This window comes from Gigantopelta aegis, chromosome 8 (assembly GCF_016097555.1).
Source record: "Gigantopelta aegis isolate Gae_Host chromosome 8, Gae_host_genome, whole genome shotgun sequence".
NCBI lineage: Eukaryota > Metazoa > Mollusca > Gastropoda > Neomphalida > Peltospiridae > Gigantopelta > Gigantopelta aegis.
The window spans coordinates 71141944-71164687 of record NC_054706.1 but is presented as its reverse complement, the minus strand read 5'-3'; the positions used below and the strand labels follow the sequence as shown (position 1 = coordinate 71164687).

Below are 22744 nucleotides of genomic sequence, written 5' to 3'. Positions count from 1 at the left end.
ACCCACTTACATGTACCAACACCACCCCCAATGTATCAAGCCGTGAAATATGTGTGCACTCCTGTTCCAACCCACTTACATGTACCAACACCACTCCCAATGTACCAAGCTGTGAAATCTGTGTGCACTCCTGTTCCAACCCACTTACATGTACCAACACCACTCCCAATGTATTAAGCTGTGAAATATGTGTGCACTCCTGTTCTAACCCACTTACATGTACCAACACCACCCCCAATGTATCAAGCTGTGAAATATGTGTGCACTCCTGTTCTAACCCACTTACATGTACCAACACCACCCCCAATGTACCAAGCCGTGAAATATGTGTGCACTCCTGTTCTAACCCACTTACATGTACCAACACCACCCCCAATGTACCAAGCTGTGAAATATGTGTGCACTCCTGTTCTAACCCACTTACATGTACCAACACCACCCTCAATGTACCAAGCTGTGAAATATGTGTGCACTCCTGTTCTAACCCACTTACATGTACCAACACCACCCCCAATGTATCAAGCTGTGAAATATGTGTGCACTCCTGTTCTAACCCACTTACATGTACCAACACCACCCCCAATGTATCAAGCCGTGAAATATGTGTGCACTCCTGTTCTAACCCACTTACATGTACCAACACCACCCCCAATGTATCAAGCTGTGAAATATGTGTGCACTCCTGTTCTAACCCACTTACATGTACCAACACCACCCCCAATGTATCAAGCTGTGAAATATGTGTGCACTCCTGTTCTAACCCACTTACATGTACCAACACCACCCCCAATGTATCAAGCTGTGAAATATGTGTGCACTCCTGTTCTAACCCACTTACATGTACCAACACCACCCTCAATGTACCAAGCCATGAAATATGTGTGCACTCCTGTTCTAACCCACTTACATGTACCAACACCACCCCCAATGTATCAAGCTGTGAAATATGTGTGCACTCCTGTTCTAACCCACTTACATGTACCAACACCACCCCAATGTATCAAGCTGTGAAATATGTGTGCACTCCTGTTCTAACCCACTTACATGTACCAACACCACTCCCAATGTATCAAGCTGTGAAATATGTGTGCACTCCTGTTCTAACCCACTTACATGTACCAACACCACCCTCAATGTACCAAGCCATGAAATATGTGTGCACTCCTGTTCTAACCCACTTACATGTACCAACACCACCCCCAATGTATCAAGCTGTGAAATATGTGTGCACTCCTGTTCTAACCCACTTACATGTACCAACACCACCCCCAATGTATCAAGCTGTGAAATATGTGTGCACTCCTGTTCTAACCCACTTACATGTACCAACACCACCCCCAATGTATCAAGCTGTGAAATATGTGTGCACTCCTGTTCTAACCCACTTACATGTACCAACACCACCCCCAATGTATCAAGCTGTGAAATATGTGTGCACTCCTGTTCTAACCCACTTACATGTACCAACACCACTCCCAATGTATCAAGCTGTGAAATATGTGTGCACTCCTGTTCTAACCCACTTACATGTACCAACACCACTCCCAATGTATCAAGCTGTGAAATATGTGTGCACTCCTGTTCTAACCCACTTACATGTACCAACACCACCCCCAATGTATCAAGCTGTGAAATATGTGTGCACTCCTGTTCTAACCCACTTACATGTACCAACACCACCCTCAATGTACCAAGCCGTGAAATATGTGTGCACTCCTGTTCTAACCCACTTACATGTACCAACACCACCCCCAATGTACCAAGCTGTGAAATATGTGTGCACTCCTGTTCTAACCCACTTACATGTACCAACACCACCCCCAATGTACCAAGCCGTGAAATATGTGTGCACTCCTGTTCTAACCCACTTACATGTACCAACACCACCCCCAATGTACCAAGCTGTGAAATATGTGTGCACTCCTGTTCTAACCCACTTACATGTACCAACACCACCCCCAATGTATCAAGCTGTGAAATATGTGTGCACTATTGTTCCAACCCACTTACCAAGGTGTCGATGCTACAGTAATGAAAAACTGTGACCCATTGGAGTTTGGTCCGGCATTTGCCATTGAGAGCAAACCTGCAATACAAACCCAATTAAATATTTTATCCAGCAATCACTGTATACATTGGCAAGATATGATGACTAGATAAATCTCTAGATTTTCAATCACTGTATACATTGGCAAGATATGATGACTAGATAAATCTCTAGATTTTTGGTCACTGACCAAAAATGTAGGTCATGTGACATAAGCCCGACTCAACAGCATTTCAGAGTAGATTTTCAACAAACATAGTCTTTAAATCAATTGTTGAAGTACAGTAAATACAAATAACTTTTAGTTTTGCAATAACAATACAAAACTTATAAATTTATTTATGAATTAGAGTTTAAAAACGCATTTTTAATGTGACAGAATGTAGCTAGCATCTTACAAACAATGATGTCATGTATCATGTATGACGTCATACGGAAAAAGCCTTGCTACATGTATGTTGACAATACTCGATTTGTGTACACAAAATTGGAATAAATATTGATTTTCCGAATATTCGGCAGAGCCTTGCTGCATTCGCCATTCTAACCTTCGCAAGATAAAGCCGATATCTAAGACAATAACCAGTTATTCCCTATTTATAATAATTAAATTTGTTTTTAAAATGATGACATAAATATAATTAAGCAGTAATTAAATAACAAACAAGTAATATAAACACAATTAAAATGCATGCCCAGGGTGACTATCAATCTTATTAAGATAATATCTTTAGCTATTACTGCATTTTCTACCATATCTTAGAAAACATATTTTTACCACTTTTTTGTTTATATAATCAAGTTTGATAAATTCAATGTGTTTTAGGTTACCACGGTGTTTGTAGTAACTCCGTGTGTATTTTATGTCAAACTTTGAAAAAATAGGGTCAACAGCTTAAAGACGTAAATAGCAAAGCAAATACATATTCAATGAATCAGGGGAAAACAATTATGTTCATTATTTGTTTTCTTTATGTGTATGAAAACAAATACCAAACCTAACAGACTTTATACATAATAATTTACCTACACTAAAAACATAATAGCAGTTAATATTTCAGATAGTATTTTCGTGGAAAAGCCCAGTTAAGAAGGACATGCAGACTCTAGTTCTTAAACTCCAAGGCATATTGTTCACCTAGACTCTAGTTCTTAAACTCCAAGGCATATTGTTCACCTAGACTCTAGTTCTTAAACTCCAAGGCATATTGTTCACCTAGACTCTAGTTCTTAAACTCCAAGGCATATTTTTCACCTAGACTCTAGTTCTTAAACTCCAAGGCATATTTTTCACCTAGACTCTAGTTTCAACCTGTAAAAATAGACATTAAGTTTGGTTAATTTACAAACCTGTAACAAATTTGGATAAAACAGAGTGAAACAAGAGTTTGTGACATTGAAATACCCTTAAAAATAGACTAAAACATAACTGTTACTTCTCTGATGCATGTGCATTTTTAAAAATATGAAAAATGCATTTTGTGGTATTAGAAACACCAGGATGACCAGAAACACTTTGGCGGTACGGAAATGGATAATCTAAACAATAAAATATAAGTAATGTTTGATTTCAATTATCATAAACGGCTCTAATAGTGAAATATACGCCTTAGTGTTTAAAAACTAGGGTCTGTCCCTTGAAGGCCATCAAACCTAACATTTTCCCATGATAAGCATGGGTTAGATCTAGTATTAAAAAAATAATGTTGACCAACATTATATTTACCTGGTGCATCATGACGTTTCTTAAAGTTTTCATCAGGAAATTTTTCGCCGTATATACTGATGCCTCCAGTGCCATTGTGTTGGGTAAAATCACCCCCTTGACACATGAAGCCAGGAATTATACGATGAAACGTAGACCCTTTAAACTCAACACCTGCTTTCTCTCCTGTACACAGGACTCGGAAATTTTCTGCAAAAAAAAAAAATGAAAATGTTTCATCTAATAATTGACAGCGAGGTAAACTGGCTTCTAGAATAAGTCTCCAGTCTATGCTATGAGCCAAATCAAGGCGGCTGTATAACACTCTCCTAAAATGGTGTTAGGCGATCAGTCACATAGCATTTCACATGCAATGTATTAAAACATCTTAGTGCCAGATGATTAATTTACCACTCTCCTAAAATGGTGTTAGGCAATCAGTCACATAGCATTTCACATGCAATGTATTAAAACATCTTAGTGCCAGATGATTAATTTACCACTCTCCTAAAATGGTGTTAGGCGATCAGTCACATAGCATTTCACATGCAATGTATTAAAACATCTTAGTGCCAGATGATTAATTTACCACTCTCCTAAAATGTTCCTTCCAGGAAACATGTTAATTTCTCATCTATCACCCTCTGCCTATCATTATCACCCCTTCTGTCAGTTTCCTCCAACTCTGTCTTCTGAGCTGTCCACACCATTGCCTACCTGTCTCAACTTCCTCCATGGGTGCAGTCTCTGTGTATTTCCTGCACCCACCTGGTGTCCTCATCCTCTGCAGCTAATAAAGCTGGTCTGACCCACGGCACTAACTAACGACTGCCGGTAGTAGGGGTGTATAGTAGGTGGTTACAAGTGCCTCTTAACAATGCCAGAAGTAACTACTGAACACTCCCCGAAGAGGTCAGACTAATTCCATAGCTAAAAGCTGATGGGGAATGGCAGGTGTGTGGCACAGATAGCCACAAGAGACAAGCACATGTTGTGGTTGTAAAGACAAGGACTGGGATGTGGAGGTGGACACCAAAAGAAGTTGAAAGATAGGAGGAGTTGCCAGATCGGGAAGAAATGAGACGGAATTCAAAGGAGAGAAAGAAAAGGGGGCATAAAAAAAACCATTACTGGTGACTGGTAACAGTAGTGGCAGCAGGTTTCTTCTCTCATTGGCTAGTCACTCGGTCTCCACATCATTCACTAATCAAGCTTTAGGATTTCAAAGTTTATGGGAAACACTGGTCTTCAGTAATCATGATAATGGGGGATAACGTCATAGGAAAACAGGTTTTGTCAGTAATCATGATAATGGGGGATAACATCATAGGAAAACAGGTTTTGTCAGTAATCATGATAATGCCATTAATGGGGGGTAATGTCAAAGGAAAACTGGTTTAGTCAGTAATCATGATAATGGGGGATAACATCATAGGAAAACTGGTTTTGTCAGTAATCATGATAATGGGGGATAACGTCATAGGAAAACAGGTTTTGTCAGTAATCATGATAATGGGGGATACTGTCATGATAATGGGGGATAATGTCATACATGTATGAAAACAAGTTTTTTTAGTAATGATGATAATGGGGGATAATGTATGAAAACTGTTTTTTAGTAATCATAATAATGTGGGATAATTTATGTGGGATGCTGATTTTTGTGTGTTTTTAACTAAATAAGTTGTGTTATTTGTAATTATAAGAATTTTTTGCAATTTTTTGTGAATTTATCAATGTATAATAATCACAAATTTAGTATAAAATCGCTTTGCTACACTAAGCAATTTTATACAATTTGTGACTGTTATACATCAATAAATTCATAAAAAATTACAAACACTTGTTATATAAAATGTATTCAGAATGTGTTGTAAAACTGATTTGTAGCTGAGAATTAGACAATATTTGGTTTAGTCGGTGTGCATTAAACACAAAACACTCACATACCTGCCGTTTTGGGTACAATCTTATCAAAGAGCTGAAATAAATAGAAAAAACTTTAAACTGTAATTTAAATGTATCTGTAATAACATGAAACAAATAATCAGATAATCAGTGCCAACAAAAATATCATTAACAGGCAACACATGACAAATTTCTATGGCCTATTTAATTGATGTTCACCAGGCCTGGTGCTTATAAAAAAATTAGACTCTAGACTCGAGACTCTAACAGAGTCTGAGACACTAATGTCACGACAACGCCATACAAATTGTATGCGTGTGACGTCATTAACGATTAAGTATGGACTCTATAAGTTTTATAAGCACGGGCCCTGGTATAGAATTAAGAAGAATAAATGTTTCTTGATCAACTAAATGTTGCTATCTTAACAATCTAATTTGCACCTTGATAACCCTGTCACACAGGTGTCAGGAGAGGAGAGGTGGCACTGGCTCCCTCAACTCATAAGATATTCACTGTGTGGACACCATGGACACTTTATATTGCTACTATCATAGCTAAAATCTTCCTACATATCTCAGCTCTACAACTGAACTATGGTAATAAAAATATTTTAACATATAACTGAAAGTTATAACTGATAATAAAGCAGTTACAGGGCACAATATTTCATGCGAACCACCATTCTGTTCGCATGTCAGTTACGCAAAATTAAATTTACGCAAACCGCAAATTGGTTACGTCATGACCTGTAAATGTTCATAAATTAAAACATGCAAACTTCACGATTACAGGAAGTTTATTCACGCAGACATACTACTAGTATTCTGACAAATGTTTTAGGCTGAATTTTAGATACTTGATGCACAGCAAACCAGTAGACAACGTTATATTGCAACCAGTCTAAACTTTTAAAAAGGTTTTAAAGAAATGTGCTCAGACCTCTAGGGATGGCTAAATTATCTGCTGCTATTTTATCTCTAAAGGAATATATGCAGACATAATATTGGACTGCCTATAATTTTACATATGTTAAAAACAGTTAACGTACACAGGAATCCAAAAGTGTCACAAAAATTGAAAAATATTAACATCGCATAATGAGCTTTAAAAAACAAACGTTTGGAATGTCACTGTAGTATAGAAGTACCATCGATAAAGTGAAAGTAGCATAACCAGCGCAAAACAAAAAAAAGAATCCCTTCAAATGATTATGTATCTATTTAAAAGGCGTAGCACCTATTACGCACAGTACGCATGTGTGCAATGCAAAAACATAATCCGGGAATAGGATCGAGGCTGTATGTAATTGTTTTATAAAATATCAATCTGATTAAAATTAGCTCTACTGGTATATACCAGTAGATCTAACAGCACTGCGTGGACTCCCTGGTCCAGGTGACATTTCATCTATAAATAACAATTTAAATATCGACCAATTACACTTCTCCTTTTATAGCGTTATTCAGGAGCATACAAATTCTAAAAATATCGGGCGAGACTATTTATGCAATAGGCGAACTTGTTGGTCCATTTCAACATTGAAAAAAACAGGGGGGAAAGTGCAATAATAAACTCTGGATTGTATACTGGTATAAACGGATTTTATGGCTATACCATCACGGGGTGTTTTTTCATGTTAATTTTTTTTTATATAAAATTTTATATTGAAATTAGTTTCCGGCATACTTCGTAATTCACCCGAATCATTTCATATACCCTCGGTATAATTCCAAATGTTTTCAAATCACTGGCATAATTTTGCAAGTACGGTTTTGATTGGTCGAATGAAAGGTCAATTGGACATGAGCTCCAACGGGCTGCTGTTAGATCCACATGTAATAGTGGTGCTAATTTTAATTAGATTGTATAAAATATCCTCTTAAAATTGACTCAAAAAAAGATAGAAAAAAAATGCCTCCGAAAAGGCTTAGAATGCATCTACAGCGGTTCTGAGTTTCAACATTTTCACAGGGGGAGACCTCCCGAATCCCCCGGCTCGGGCACGCCTTTAGCGAGTGTAATGCTAAAAAAAATGTCTGGTTATGCCCCTGTATTTTATTTCAATACTGGGGCTGATATTCAGTTCTTTTACAATATTGTTAACTTTAGCAAGCATTAAAGACATATTTTTTTGGTAAAATGTTTTCTTTTGTATTTGTTTTAACTTTATGTTTGAGCTAAAAACTATGTATTTAAAATATAATTTCAATGTAATTTTGAGGTAACCAATCGGGTAACCCACGGGTTATGCAAATATAATTCATGTAACCGAACAATTGGTTACCTAGGTAAAAACAATGTGAACCGACTTCCGGTTCCCTCAGATTTCGAAATATTGTCCTCTGAGTTATAAACCTATATTTAAGACTTTTGGCAAACAAATATGCCAATATTTAATTCTCAGTAATAAATGTAAATGTCATTCAAAATTATAAAAATTAACTGGAATACAGGGGACAATATTTCGAAATCTGAGGTAACCGGAAGTCGGTTCACGTGGTTTTTATCTAGGTAACCAATTGTTCGGTTATGTGAATTATATTTGCGTAACCTGTGGATTACCTGATCGGATACCTCAAAGTTACATTGAAATTATATTTAAATACATAATTTTTTAGCTCAAACATAAAGTTAAAACAAAATACAAAAGAAAACGTTTTATAGAACAGTTTCTTTAATGCTTGCAAATCGAAAGAAGTGACTTGTAGATGTTTCTTTTGTTTTCGTACGATCGTAGCGTTGTAGATATATATTTATTATTATTATTATTATTATTATTATTATTATTATTATTATTCACCATTTGCCATCGGGATCGCAAAAAATAATTTTTAGTTGCCCGAATTTAAAAACCACTGTCCTCGGACATCGGGCCACCGTATTCTATAACCTCTGTGCAACTTGCGGAAGTTAACACTATTGTAAAATGACTAAATATCAGCCCAGTACTGAAACAAAATAGATACATTTGGAGGAAAAATGCCCATTCCCTGGTGTATGATTAGACTAATAATTTTCTTTTATAAATAACAAATAAAGGCTACCATTTGTCACTGATATGTAAAATTTAGTATACAGCAGACTGGAAAAAAAAAAAAAAAAAAACACCCACCAAAAACCCAAGCAACAAATGTCCTGTTCCTCTGAACTATAAAACAGGCTACTCATTGGTGCATGCTTAGATTAATAAACATAAATCTTATAATAACATAAAAAGAAAGATCACAATTTGACACCGATATTTTGCGGTCGTGATGCTACTTTCACTTTATCGCTGGTACTTCTATAGTAAAGCTCATTATGCGATGTTAGTATTTTTCAGCTTTTGTGACATTTTTGCATTTTTGTTTACGTTAAAATTGTTTTCAACCTTTCTAAAATTATAGGCAATCCAATATTATGTCTACATATATTCCTTTAGAGATAGAATAGCAGCAGATAATTTAGGCGCCTTAGTGATCCGTGCACATTTCTTTAAAACTTTTGGCTCGACTCTATACTGAGTCTTCGGTCACAAGTTACAACCGTTGCAATATACCGTTGGCTACTGGTTTGCTGCACATCAAGTATCTAAAAATCAGTCTAAAACATTTGTCGGAATACTAGTAGTATGTCTGCATGAATAAACTTACTGTAATCGTGAAGTCTGCAAGTTTTAATTTCTGAACGTCTATAGGTCACGACGTAACCGATTTGCGGTTCGCGTAAATTTAATTTTGCGTAACCGACACGCGAACAAAACGGCGGTTCGCGTGAAATATTGTGCCCTGGAATATCAATTCACCGTATAAATATAAATTTTTAATGAAAGAGCTGTGTTATTATATGTAATGAGTTTTGCAATGTTAAAGTATTATGAACTTGTACGAACCTGAATAATGGTGAAAAACCTTCAACAGTAAGTCATTAATAAAAAACAAAACTTTAATGATTATTTTCTCAACTTCAGCTAGCAACATTTGAACTGTTACGACAGTACCAATATCTGGTGTTGGTCCCACACAGTGATAATGAATTGGCCCCTTCCAACTGAAAATCAAACATATATATATATATAAACCCTCTCCATCCCTCACCCCCACCCCCACCACCCAGTTGCAGCCAGCTCCTGATACCAATGCATTTGAAAGCTCACTCCTTATTAGTCAATCAGTTCACTGGGTTTTCTTCTTTATATATGCTTCGGTATCACCTGATCAAAGTTTGTTTTGTTTAACAACACCACTAGAGCCCATTAATTTATTAATCATCGGTCATTGGATGTCTAACATTTGGTAATTCTGACATATAGTCTTAGACAGGAAACCTGTGGTGCACTGGCTGGAATGAGAAATAGCCCAATGGGTCCACTGACAGGGATTGATCCCAAACTGACCACACAACAAACGAGCACTTTACCACTGGGCTAAATCCCGCCCTTTTATGTGATCATGTCAGTGATGTAGTGGTTAATCCACCAGACCTAAGGCTGGTAGGTACTGGGTTCGCCTCTCAGTACCGGCTCCCACCCAGAGCCAGTTTAACAACTCTATGGGTAGGTGTAAGGCCACTGTACCAACTTCTATCTCACTAACCACTAACAACTAACTCACTGTCCTGGATAGTCCAGAAAGCTGGTGAGTGTGCCAAGGACATCGTGCTTGAACCGTAATTAGATAGCACAAAAATAGCACTGAATGAAATGATCATATCATATGCTTTGAAGTTCTGCAGATAGTAACAGCCAGCTCAGGGTTTCTGCCAGAGGGTACGAAGGATAAACTTATGTACCCTAAAATCTTAGAAATTAATGGATACTTTTTTTAAAATAATTTTTCGAAAGATTATATAGTGCGAGAACTGGGGTCTAATTCACAAAGGTCTCTTAAGCTCTGTTATACAACAGAGCAGCCTCTATGTAAGTCTTTTAGCATTGCACTGCGAGATAGCAAAATAGCAAGACTTTAGTGAATTAGGCCCCTGCTGTTTATAACTGGTCAAAGTACATGAAATGCAGTGTCCACTTTAAAAAGATTTTAAACCCAGAACCACCTAGTAGAGGCATTTATGTTCTGTTTTGGCAGTGGGATGTAGCTCAACCAGCAGCGTGTCTGCCTGTGAAGCGGTCGGTCATCGGATCGATCCTTCTCAGTAGACACATTTGCAGTTTGGGCTATTTTCCGTTCCAACCAGTGGTCCACAACTGGTTCATCAAAGGCTGTGGTATGTGCTATCCTGTCTGTGGGAAAGTGCATATAAAAGACCCCTTGCTGCTTATCGGAAAGAGTAGTCTATGTGGCAGCAGCGGGTTTCCTCTAAAGAAATATGTCCAAATTACCATATGTTTGATGTCCAATAGCCGATGATAAAATAAAAATCAATGTGCTCTAAAGGCGTCGTTAAATAAAACAAACTTTACTTTTTTTTATGATCTGTTTTGTTTTTATTACATACCATCAAATAATTTTTCTGACAAAAAGCCTAATAAAGGCTATAAACTGCCTGAGGTTTACTATACAGCTTTGTGACACAGCTTCACAGGTGTAAGGAAAGAAATGCAAAATAAAAACAAAAATAAAAAAGTTTGTTTTGTTTTAACGACACTACCACATTGATTAATTATCAGCTATTGGATGTCAAACATTTGGTAATTATAACATATAGTCTTAGAGAGGAAACCTGCTACATTTATCCATTTGTAGTATCTTGTATATGCACCATCGCACAGATGGGATAGCACATACCACTGCCTTTGGTATACCAGTCATGGTGCACTGATTGGAACGAGAAATAGCCTACTGAGCCCATGATCCTAGACCGACAGCGCATCAAGGAAGCGCTTTACCAATGGGCTATGTTTCGCCTGCAAAACAAAGCCAAACAGACGGAAAGGAAATCAATACTGACTTAGTTTTTAAAAACATGATAAGCATATTTTGAACAGAACAATTTTAAATACCATATGGCGATTTCAGGGCTCTGAGTGAGCAAAACATTTCATCAAATTAAAAAACAAAAAAACTTCACAAATTTCAGAAACCCAGTTATTTTCTAACAAATTTATCAATTATTACATTAAAAAAATTATTTTGCCAAATTTTTAAAATAAAATTTGTCAAATGTTTTTCAAATTCTCAACTGACGAATTTCACAGAGCTAGCTCTGCTATTTGGTGTCAAGCATGTGGTTAGTTCAACAGTGGTTAGTTCAACAGTTGGTAGTTCAACAGTTGGTGGAGAGAAGAAACCTGCTGATGATACATGCATGTAACTGTAGGCGACTCCAACTGATATGGCATGGTATTGTATATAGGGATTAACGTGTACATTTAGCACATGCCTGTCATGGGCACAGGTGCCAGCCTCAGCCTGAGTTGGGGTGGGTGGGAGAAGGGACCGACTACATTGGCAGGTACAAGAGAGTACCAGCAGCCAGACCGGGATCGGTAACAGGTGGGGGGGGGGGGGGGGGGGGGGGGGGGGGGTAGTTTTGGTGCTATGGAATTTGGAATGTCCCATAGGATTAATGCCAATGGGGGAAAAGGTGTGTAATTTGAATGAAGGAAATTTGGCTCATCTTTTATCAGTCCACCAAATTGGAAAGAGGGAGCTCCAACTGATAAACAGTTTTTTTTTATATGCACAAATTTTCTCATGCATGACCATACATGGTCTTTGATCTACCAGTCTATTCTAGTTCACCTGCTGGTTAGGTAGAAAAATTAATGATCTTCAATGTCCTTTTGCAGGCTGCTATTCTGAATCCTGGTGTACTATTCAGTATGTGGCAGCACGGTGCATACTATAATTCTGAATCCTGGTGTACTATTCAGTATGTGGCAGCACGGTGCATACTATAATTCTGAATCCGTGTGTACTATTCAGTATGTGGCAGCACGGTGCATACTATAATTCTGAATCCTTGTGTACTATTCAGTATGTGGCAGCACGGTGCATACTATAATTCTGAATCCTTGTGTACTATTCAGTATGTGGCAGCACGGTGCATACTATAATTCTGAATCCTGGTGTACTATTCAGTATGTGGCAGCACGGTGCATACTATAATTCTGAATCCTTGTGTACTATTCAGTATCTGGTGCTATGGAATTTGGAATGTCCCATAGGATTAATGCCAATGGGGGAAAAGGTGTGTAATTTGAATGAAGGAAATTTGGCTCATCTTTTATCAGTCCACCAAATTGGAAAGGGGGAGCTCCAACTGATAAACAGGAGGTTTTTTTTATATGCACAAATTTTCTCATGCATGACCATACATGGTCTTTGATCTACCAGTCTATTCTAGTTCACCTGCTGGTTAGGTAGAAAAATGAATGTTCTTCAATGTCCTTTTGCAGGCTGCTATTCTGAATCCTGGTGTACTATTCAGTATGTGGCAGCAGTATGTGGCAGCATGGTGCATACTATAATTCTGAATCCTGGTGTACTATTCAGTGTGTGGCAGCAGTATGTGGCAGCAGTATGTGGCAGCACGGTGCATACTATAATTCTGAATCCTTGTGTATTATTCAGTATGTGGCAGAACGGTGCATACTATAATTCTGAATCCTGGTGTACTATTCAGTATGTGGCAGTAGGGTGCATACTATAATTCTGAATCCGTGTGTACTATTCAGTATGTGGCAGCACAGTGCATACTATAATTCTGAATCCTTGTGTATTATTCAGTATGTGGCAGCAGTATGTGGCAGCATGGTGCATACTATAATTCTGAATCCTGGTGTACTATTCAGTATGTGGCAGCAGTATGTGGCAGCACGGTGCATACTATAATTCTGAATCCTGGTGTACTATTCAGTATGTGGCAGCAGTATGTGGCAGCACGGTGCATACTATAATTCTGAATCCTGGTGTACTATTCAGTATGTGGCAGCAGTATGTGGCAGCACGGTGCATACTATAATTCTGAATCCTGGTGTACTATTCAGTATGTGGCAGCAGTATGTGGCAGCAGTATGTGGCAGCAGTATGTGGCAGCAGTATGTGGCAGCAGTATGTGGCAGCACGGTGCATACTATAATTCTGAATCCTGGTGTACTATTCAGTATGTGGCAGCAGTATGTGGCAGCACGGTGCATACTATAATTCCCTGTCAGGGACAGAACTCTGGCGAAGTTAGAGGTATGGGGAAGGACGTAGCTCAGTGGTACAGTGCTCGCTTGATGCACGGTCTGTCTGGGAACGATCCCCGTCGGTGGGCCCAATGGGCTATTTCTCGTTCCAGCCAGTGCACCACGACAGGTATATCAAAGGCCATGGTATGTGCTATCCTGTTTGTGGGATGGTGCATATAAAATCCCTTGCTGTTAATCGAAAAGAGTCGCTCATGAAGTGGTGACAGCAGGTTTCCTCTCTCAATATCTGTGTGGTCCTTAACAATATGTCCAACGCCATGTAACCGTAAATAAACGTATATGCTTGATTCATTGCCTGTACCGCCATAGCTCGGCAAAGCACAAACGACAGCCTGTTGTCAGTTTCAGTTAACATGTGCGTTTGCCGATTTCAAATTGTAGGGTTCATCTCAAAAAATTACAAGAGAAATCTTTCGCTGTACTAAGAACGTTCGGTTGAGGATTCAAATTCAAATAAATATTATTTCGTTTGGAAAGGGTAAAGTTGGGGGCGGGGGTGAGGGTGTTGTTTAATGACATCAAAGATAAAGCATATTGATTTAATAATCATCCGTCCCCAAACAACCGTAAATAAAATGTGTTGAGTACATCGTTAAATAAAACATATCTTATCCTTCCTTCCATCTGCTGTTGGATGTCTAACATTTGGTAATTTTGACATATAATCTTAGAGAGGAATCGGGTGCATGTGCAGGGAGAGGGTATTGGAGGTCGAAACCCTTACTTGCCCAAGCTTAAAAAAAAATGAAATGTATTTTTTGAGGGAGCCTGGCCCCATATAAACTTCGCTCAACACAGTCTATAACCCCAACCTCGCTGAAGTCCCTGCACACGTGCCTTGGAAACCCGCTACATTTTTTTTTTAGCAAGGGATCGTTTATATGTACCATTCCACAGACAGGTTATCACATACTATGGTCTTTTTGTATACCCGCCGATGGGGATCGATCCTAGACTGACTGCGCATTTCCAAAAAAGACCTTTTTAGGTATAAGTAATGAATAAAAATAATATACAGTCTTGAAAAATGTTACGTAAATCAAACATAGTACCCTCTTCATCTACCCCTAGAGCGTTACATAATTAGTAACACCCCCTTACATGTAACGCGTATGCCAACAGCTGGCCACTGTCAAAATTTCAAGGCAAATCCCCCACTCACCGACCCCTGGAAAGGCGTTGTACCATACCTCTATGGATACAAATGTTTTGGAGATATGAGATGACCCCTCAATTAAGACAGTTAAATTTGTTCAAAAATTGCGAAATCTCACGTGATCTCTTGTTGGGGAATTCTATACTTGTGATAAGCCAATGAAAACCGAGATCGGTACGATTCCATCAAAAGTGTCCCACTTTCAAAATACTGGCTTTATTTTTGACCTGGATAAGCCAGCGTAGTGAAACCAATGCAGAATGCAGCGTCATATATGCACCAAACGTAATTGGATTTTCTGTTCTATATGCTTAAATAATAAAAATATTCCAGGGAATGAAGTTTTAATTATACAGTGAAACCCTTTAAAATCAGACTCTCAGTATACCAGATTTCCCTCAAACATTTTTAATAGTGCATAACTATGGTGGGTTAATTTCTAGCTGTTATTAGTTTTAATATTTTATTTACTTTAATACTACCGATAGCCAGACTACATTGTAATACAATGTATGTTTGATCGAGTGGGATTTAGCTCAGTCGGTTGAGTGCTTGCATGAGATGCTTGTGTCGCAGGATCTAACCACCACAGTGGATCCATTCAACTGATTGGGTTTTTTCTCATTCCAACCACAACTGGTGAAAGGCTGTGATGTGTGCTTATCTATCTGTGTGAAAGTGCATATAAAAGATCCCTTGTTGCTAATGAAATCATGTATGCCTAGCGCGTTTCCTCTTATGACTACGTGTCAGAATTACAAAATGTTTGACATCCAACAGCAGATGTTTTATTAATCAATGTGCTCCAGTGGTGTTATTAAACAAAAACAAACTGTATGTTTGCTAGTTAACCAGACTACAAACTTATATGAACATGGAAATAAAGTTATTGCATTGTATTGTACTGTATTGTACTGTACTGTCTTATATTTTAATTGTAGTCTTGTATTGTTCTGTCTTGTATTGTATTGTATTCAGTATTGTATTGTATTGTATTCAGTATTGCAATGTATTCAGTATTATATTGTATTGTATTGCATATTACATGTGTAGTCAGGACTCACATTTAAAAGAATTTTGGTTTTGCCAATTTTCACATATGTAGCCCATCTAGTATTTTCTAAAAAATCATTAAAAAGTACCTATATAATTTAAAGAACATTTTATTAGCCCAATACTTAAATTTTGTAGCCACTCAATTAGCAGTTGGCTAATTTAGCAATGGACTGAGTGAGCCCTTGTAGTGTAAGGCAACTTAATAAGATCATGCACCATTTTGAGATGTTTAAAAGAGTAAAAACCTTGTTCAGAGACATTTGTAAGCCTAAACACATACAGCTGCAATCTTCCAAAAATAGATCTCACCCCCCCCCCCACCCCACCCAACACATACATACACACTACACAGAATCTGCTTCCTTTTACAGAAACACATTTGCAACTTAAAGGTCAATGACCTCAATAGACTCGTTGGAATAAACAATGTATACTCTGTACCAGATTGATGGGAAATAAAAATAAAAATTATTTTGTTTAATGACACCACTAGAGTGCATTGATTTATTAATCATCAGCTATTGGATGTCAAACTAATGGTCATTTTGACAGTCATAGAGAGGAAATCTGCTACATTTTTCCATTAGCAGCAAGTGATCTTTTATATGCATCATCCAACAGACAGGATAGCACATACCACAGCATTGATATACCAGTCGTGGTGCACTGGCTGGAACGAGAAATAGCCCAATGGGTCCACCGATACAGACTGATCCTAGACCGACCGCGCATCAGGCTTGCACTTACCACTCCTGGTGAGAAATAGCGCAGTGGTAAAGTGTTCACCTGATGTGCGGTCGGTCGACTGGTATATCAAAGGCTGTGGTATGTGCTATCCTGTCTATGGGACGGTGCATATATAGAAGGTCCCTTGCTAAAATTGGAAAAATTGTAGCAGGTTTTTTCTCTAGGACTATATGTCAAAATGACCAAATCTGACATCCACTAGCTGATGATTAACAAAATCAATGTGCTCTGGTGGTGTTGTTTAAAACAAATAAACAAACAAAAACAACAAAAAACAGATTTTACACATAATATAAACCATTTACTTAGTATTTCATTTTAAATTCACAAACAAAATGTGTTACAATGTACCTTTTTGTTTTACTTAACATTTAACATAAAAACTATTACATTAACATAGTTCTAATATATAACTGAAACATTGTTTGTATGTGTGTGTGTATGTGTGTGTGTGTCTGTGTGTGCATGCATGCGTGCGTGTGTGTGTGTGCCTGCATGGTGTCTGTGTGTGGGTGGGTTGTTGAACATTGTTTTTTGTCAATGGTTCCAGTTTAGCATGATGTAAAATAACATAAATATACTATTTTATCAGCAATATTTTTACAAATTGCACTTTTTGTTTTCAAGCTAAGTCTAGGTCAAACCAAAATTGAATTACATGTATTACACAATAAAAATAATAATAAAAAAAGAAAGAAAAGAACACTTAAAAGTTTTGCTGAAACGAAGAATTGGGCTATTTCTCGTTCCAGCTGATGCACCACAACCGGTATATCAAAGGCCAAGGTATGTGCTTTCCTGTCTGTGAGATGGTGCATATAAAAGATCTCTTGCTACTAAAGGAAAAATGTAGTGGGTTTCCTCTATAACATTATATGTAAACAAATTATGAAATGTTTGACATCTGACAGCCCATGATTAATAAATCAATGTGCTCTAGTGGTGTCGCTAAACAAGACAAACTTGTAGGCCTATCCAAAATATAACAGTATATGAAGAATGCCAGACAACTCGGACCCGTGGACAACTCGGCCCAGACAACTCGGCCCACGTCGAGACAGCTCGGCCCATAGTTCTGAGACAACTCGGCCCACCTCAAGACAACTCGGCCCGGAGTCCAGAGACGACTCGGCACATGCACAATATTGTATATTGTTGAAAAATATTGTTGAACAAGTGTTGTTTTTTAAATTAAAGTATTCTCACAGAAATAAAAGAGTGTGTTTTTTGTTAGTTTTGAATTAGTCTCACCTTAACATAAACGTCCCGAAACGAAGTGTCATGTCGGATTGATAAATTGCTGATCCATTTATCTTTGAAGATAGTTTCCGCTGTTCGAATAATTTGTTTTTGTTCTACAATCAGTGACCTAAACATTGGAGATGATCCCAGAAAAAACATGCAAAAGTTATTTATCCATGTAACAACACTCGCGGATATAGGCTAGCCTCCTGACTTCCTGCTTTTAAGAAGTAATTCCAATTGGTGAGCATGATGCCATTTTCAAATAATGTATATAACCGTCCGAATTATTGGACTTATCACTTTCTAATATCACTTTCCAACAAAATGCCGACATATCCGTGTTCCTTTTGTTCCAATGAAGTTCGACCCAGACAACATGCATTACGCTGCGACGTTTGTTCACGATGGCAACACCGCACCTGTAATACTGTCGTAATTTTACTGCTTTGGCATATGAATACTGTATTGATTGATAAATACTAGGATAAACTGTTCAATTCTGTTACTTGAAAATCTGATTTCGACATATAGCCGCTTTCCGCAAGTATCAATGAACCCGTATCAATAACTCGGGGCCGAGTTGTCTCGGACAGCTCGGCCCCGAGGCCGAGTTGTCCATGGGTCCGAGTTGTCTGGTCAACTCCTATATGAAGGGGAGTGGTTTGTTATTTAAACTGAACTGGTTTTACACCTGAGTTTCTTTATTATGTAAGACCTATTTTATTATTTAAATGAGAAGTTATTTAAGACCTATTTTACTGATTTGAATTAGAAGTCATTCGAACTATTTCCAAAATGTGCATTTACACGTTGTCGTGAAGCGGCACAGTCCATTTCTTTTTCTTTTTATCATATTCATACATAATTTGCATAACGCATGTAACGGCGACCATAGCTATGATAGCACAAATCAATTTAAAACAATAACAAACATGCACAATTTGTGACTGTTAAGGGCGACTTGATTTTAAATGTTTATACATAAATAAATACAGATTTTTATTTTTTGTCATTTCTTAAGTGTTACCGGCCGGTGCTGCACTGTAAGCTTGGCCAAGCCCGTACCGTTTTAACAGTGAAAGTACTCAAATTAAGCGCCGTGTGCGGTTCGTACTAGTTTCTACATTCTCACACTTACCTCCATGATGATTCTTCCGACATTTTTGCCGTCGATTGTTATATCAAAAAAGACTTTTTTCACCATCTTTGTGTTATTAGTTGCAACTGAATTCCGGGATGTTCTGGAAATAGCCTTGACCTTCAGTGTAAAATGAGTCAACGTATCTGTGGTAAAGCTTTGCCCGATGTTTTTTGATGCATAACGAAGGTGACAAAACCATAGTCGATAATGTTCGTAATTTTCCGTACAATGCTAATGTCACCTTGAAGTGTCCTTGAACCACGATCGGAATGTTCCGTTCAATTCCGATAATAGAATCGTCAAATAGGCTTACTTTTGCAAATGGTAAAGAACATGTACAAACTACTTAAAGGAGAGGACAATTAAGGCATTTGGCCTGGTATGCATATTCAACGATATATAATGCACATTATTGCTTAATATCAACACGTATAATCGTATAGTTAATTAATAAAACGGTTAAATGTGACGGCTATTATATATAACGGGCGCAGCCATTTTGTACCATCTCAGTGAGTACGCCCCGATCAGCCACCGTTGGAAAGAGGAAGGCCGTCGCCCAGCCGAGCGACCAACCTGACAAGACCCGGCCTCCACCTTCACAAGCACCGTCCCCCTCCGACTCTGAAGCCGTCGGGAAAATCAGGTCCGGCTTCCTGAAGTTCGTTCAGGGGGACACCTCGGATCCGGCATCGCTGATGGTCGGACTAGTGAAACCAGAACTAAAACAACTGCCTGATGGAAGCGCTTACGAGCTATACACCATCAAATCTACAGCCGGCAAGACGGGGTTGGTACTAACTCAGCGCCGAGAAGGAGTCTACCGACAAGCGGTCCTGGTTAGAGAGATGAATAGCCACACCATCCACAGGATCGTCAAGGCCCTTTTCGGCAACGACTACCGGAGTGTCATAACCATCCTCGCCGACCAGAGATGGAAGCACTTCCTCGCCGCCTTTGCCGGTTCTCCGCTCATCGGTTCGCCGTAGGCCAACCTCCAACAGCCTTAACGAGGCCACTCCCGTGATCGGACTTTAAACATTAGACCTTCGTTCAATATTTTATGTCGAAATTACTTTCTTTTTTTTTATATTATTAAATAGTCCGATCCTCTCTTCTTTCTCTTATTTATTTTTGGACTGTCCATCTAAAATGCTCCAAATTATATAAATATTCGGCCGAGCAGTCAATTCCTTTTTATTTTTCGCTTGTAATTTTTTTTTTAAATTCTATTAACTTTTTACTAATTGCTATTTTCAACACACCCCCCCCCCCCCCCCCCCCACGCACACACACACACACACACACACATCCCGAGTCCGGCCACAGATTTTATCGGAGGTCAGACTCGGGATGGGCGTTTTCGAAACCCTAGTGGTATATGGGCACGTTAAACTAGTTATCATCATCATCATCTGGCGAGCTGGGGCCAATTCACAAAAGCTTGCTAAGCCTAGTTACTTGTTAAACTGGCTTCTAACTCCATTTTGTTGCTAAGTGTTATTCATAAAACCCTTCTAATGGTAGCAAGCTTCTAAGTTGCTTGTTAAAGGTAGAGTAAACTCAAACAAGAGATTTATGTGTTGGAAAGATGCATACCCAGACCACCAACACATACTGACACTTTAACAAATGAAAAACGCGTAATTTTAGAGTTAATAAAAAACCCTGATTATTCCTGCTAACTGGGGGCAGCCATTTTGTTTCGTTTTTGTGACGTCCGGTGGTATAGCTTGGGGCGAAGGGACGTCAGCTCCGTCCATCTGCTCTATGCACAGTGTAAACAAACGCTTTAATTTACAAGGCGCTTCGCTTTCATCAACCTGACTTGTAAAACAACATAAATGACTTGATAGTATAATAAACTATTTAACTAAATATATTTTAACAGAACGAAATGGAGTTATAGTATTTTTCTTTTTTTTTAAATCCAAAGAAAAAATGCATATTATTAGGCCTATTGGTATGCTACGTTCGAGCAAAAACGACCACCCACGATACCCAAGTGATAATTTTATTTTCTGTGGGACTACGTAATTGGTCAGTTTTGTGATTTTAGATGGGAAAGTCTACTTAATCAAGGATTTTACAGAATTACTTACAGTAATAAAGCAGGGCGGCTGATCGATTACGATTAGGGGGGTGTCCGTTCGGTTAACACACAATACCCTGTGATCTTAATAAAAGAGGCACGTCTTTTTAGTGTGTCTAGACACAGTGTCTGGGGACCGTCTAAATATACACCTGCCAATCAGGTACCACAGGTACAGACCACGGAAAGAAAAGACCAATTAACTAAGAAAACACTCCGATTATTATTTCAGTACGTGGGTTAATGTACAAACCATAATACGTGGGTTAATGTACAAACCATAATACAGTTATTTCAACACTTTGACAATGGTGGTTTATTTTGTATTAAACATAAATATATAATTGTTGCTGGCTTACTGGGATGACTATTATTACAGAATATTGCGATGCATCCGCAAAAATCAGGTATGTTTTGTTTCTTCAGTTCGAAGACTAATTCCTGACGTGACACGTTAGGTATTACGTAACCACCAGCTCGCCAGAGGGCGTATTCACTGGGATGATACAAAATGGCTGCGCCCGTTATATATAATAGCCGTCACATTTAACCGTTTTATTAATTAACTATACGATTATACTTGTTGATATTAAGCAATAATGTGCATTATATATCGTTGAATATGCATACCAGGTCAAATGCCTTGATTGTCCCTTCCTTTAAGTGTAGAGTTGATCGGGAGTACCTCTAACTCATTAGCAAGCTGCTATAAACACACATTTTATTTTTGCCAAAAAAATATACATTTTGTAGGCATACATACATATTTATATATAAAATAAGGCACACTGCGGGGGATGGTATGTAGCATCGGGTTACAACCGATAAAATTCTATAGTAAATGGGTAATGCATGCATAGCAATAATATACAATAATAACATGTCATGTATCAATGTTGTCTGTTCTATGCGTGGTAGCAGTTTTCAAATACTTACATAATTTAATTAGCTGTTTTGAATTGTCGCTGGACAGTAGTTGCGTTAATTTAAATGCTGATGGTTTATTGTAATAAAAAGGTTTAATATATTTATCTCTTATGTTACCGAAGAAAGGACACACTAGAACAAAGTGATATTCGTCTTCTACAACAGTCACTTGCTAAGTCACTTGTTTGTGTTACGTCGTGCAGTCAAGATGGCACGTAGAATGTTACAGTTGGCGGGGTTACCACGAGCAATGCGACGGGAATGTATTTTGATGGATCGTAAGAACCCTTTGGATGTGTTTTTCGACTCTGAACTTATAAAACGCTATAGATTTTTGCGCATGGGAATAATGCGTATTACGGATATAGTAGCCGTGGACACTGAACATGAAACAAGACGAAACTGCGCCCTTCTGCCCTATCAGCAAGTCATCATAGCTTTGCAATACTGTGTCTGGAACAGTTCATATCATTGTTAGCGATCTTCTACATATATCACAATCTACAGCTTGCAGATCGATCCACCGTGTATCCACTTCCTTAGCACAGAAAATTGATGGCTTTGTGAAATTTCCAAATAACGC

The 22744-nt window shown here is 38.2% G+C and overlaps 1 protein-coding gene across 2 annotated transcripts in view; it reads right to left on the bottom strand.

Annotated features, from left to right (window-relative positions):
• LOC121378493 (peptidyl-prolyl cis-trans isomerase 7-like) overlaps positions 1–19247 on the bottom strand; it is a 28780-nt gene extending 9533 nt beyond the window's left edge. The window contains exons 1-4 of one of the 2 annotated variants that reach the window (XM_041506687.1): positions 19140–19247; positions 5703–5733; positions 3774–3962; positions 2011–2086 (exon numbers count right to left, since the gene is read on the bottom strand). In XM_041506687.1, coding sequence (XP_041362621.1) covers positions 2011–2086; positions 3774–3962; positions 5703–5733; positions 19140–19205 — 362 coding nt within the window. In that variant the 5' untranslated portion in view covers positions 19206–19247. Of the gene's footprint in view, positions 1–2010; positions 2087–3773; positions 3963–5702; positions 5734–18007; positions 18445–19139 lie in introns of those variants that run through there. The other variant, XM_041506686.1, reaches the window with a different exon arrangement.
• Positions 19248–22744: the final 3497 nt, after the last annotated feature.